At 50.2% G+C, this 1,393-nt stretch overlaps 1 protein-coding gene across 1 annotated transcript; it reads right to left on the bottom strand.

Moving 5' to 3' along the window:
• Positions 1-236: 236 nt before the first annotated feature.
• Positions 237-971, bottom strand: LOC119815514 (transcription initiation factor TFIID subunit 10). The gene has a single exon (XM_038331665.1). It carries the CDS (start codon positions 969-971, stop codon positions 315-317), a length of 657 nt encoding a protein of 218 aa, XP_038187593.1. The 3' UTR covers positions 237-314.
• Between the last annotated feature and the right edge of the window lie 422 nt (positions 972-1,393).

The raw sequence follows: 1,393 nt of genomic DNA, 5'->3' as shown, positions 1-1,393 counted from the left end.
CGGAAACATGTCCCCAGTCCCTTCTTCTTGAGAATGAGACAAATTCAACTGAGACACAGCTATACAACAGCTCAGCACATTTCTCTGTCTCTCTCTCATATGTGTGTGTGTGTGTGTGTGTGTGTGTGTGATGATGTGTATGTGAGGGTGCTTAGACTCCTTTTTGCATGTGTAGAGTACAGGGATTGACATTGCCTGTCTTCCTTGATCATCCACCAACTTGTTTTTTTTTTTTTTTGTCACAATAAAGTTTATTATGAAAACAGGCTGTTGTGGGGACAGAGAAAAAGACAAATACATCTGGGTTAGGTGGCTCAGGTGAAGTAGTGTGGCTTCTTCACATTGATGCCATATTCACTGAGGGCAGGGGTCAAGTCCTCCATGGTTAGGGTGTACTTGCGGTCCTTGCTCTTGCTCCGGGAGCTTCCAGAGGCTGTGCCTTTCATTTTGCAGTGCTGTAGGGCATCATTAGCAATATCTGAGATGAATTTCTGGGCAGCTAGTGAGATGAGCCGGATTATGCGTGGATCTGAAGCTTCAAAGCCAGCACGGTTCAGGTAATAACCAGTCACTGCATCTGGAATCGTAGGGGTGTAATCCTCCAGCTGCATCAAGAAGTCCACCAGTGGCGTGCTGGACACTACGGGCTTCACTTCTCCGTTGGCCGCACTCGGCAGGGCGTAAACCCCGTTAGACATTGCCCCTTCAGGGGGAGCCGCGCCGCCTGCTGCCACCGAGGCCGGCCCGCGCCGCTCCGCCGGCTCCCCGGCTCGCGCCGCTACGGGGCCCGTGCCCGTAGTAGCGGCTCCAGCCCCGGGTCCCCCTGCCGTCCCCGCGGGGCTGGCCTTGCTCTCCGCGGCTGTGCTCGTGGGCAGCGTGGCGGGAGCCGACACCGGAGGCGCCGGACCCGCGACCGAGGCGGCACAGGCCGGCGCCGCCTCGGGGTCCGCGCCGGAGCCGCTGCAGCTCATCTTTTTTTTTTTTTTTTTTTTTTTGACAAGAGTTTTTCATTGAGTTTTGAGTTCAGTTTCCAGACTAGTGGCCTGTGATTTCTTGAGATCCTACTGCCTCTACCTCCCAATGCTGGCATTAGAGGTACATGCCACTCTATCTTTCTTCATGGGAGCTGTGGGTCTGAGCTGAAGTCTTCATGCTTGTGCAGAAAACAGTTATCTTTGATCCATTGATCCATTTCTTCAAGCATCAACTACTCATGCCTTAATTATTGCTATTAATCACCAGCACCTTCAGAGAACCTACAAATTCTTAAAATGTGACACAGTTTAATGTAACTCATCTTATTTCTTCCTTCTTTCTTGGTCCTTTTGATTTGCGTTATTTCTGGAAGGAATCATAATACTTTCTCATTTAAAAAATTTTATTTAGTCAAATA

This window comes from Arvicola amphibius, chromosome 5 (genome assembly GCF_903992535.2).
Source record: "Arvicola amphibius chromosome 5, mArvAmp1.2, whole genome shotgun sequence".
NCBI classification, from domain to species: domain Eukaryota; kingdom Metazoa; phylum Chordata; class Mammalia; order Rodentia; family Cricetidae; genus Arvicola; species Arvicola amphibius.
This window is presented reverse-complemented; position numbering and strand designations above follow the sequence as displayed.

Bases quoted from the DNA above. Each gene is read 5' to 3' on its own strand.
- LOC119815514 (XM_038331665.1), bottom strand. From the start codon at position 971: ATGAGCTGCAGCGGCTCCGGCGCGGACCCCGAGGCGGCGCCGGCCTGT.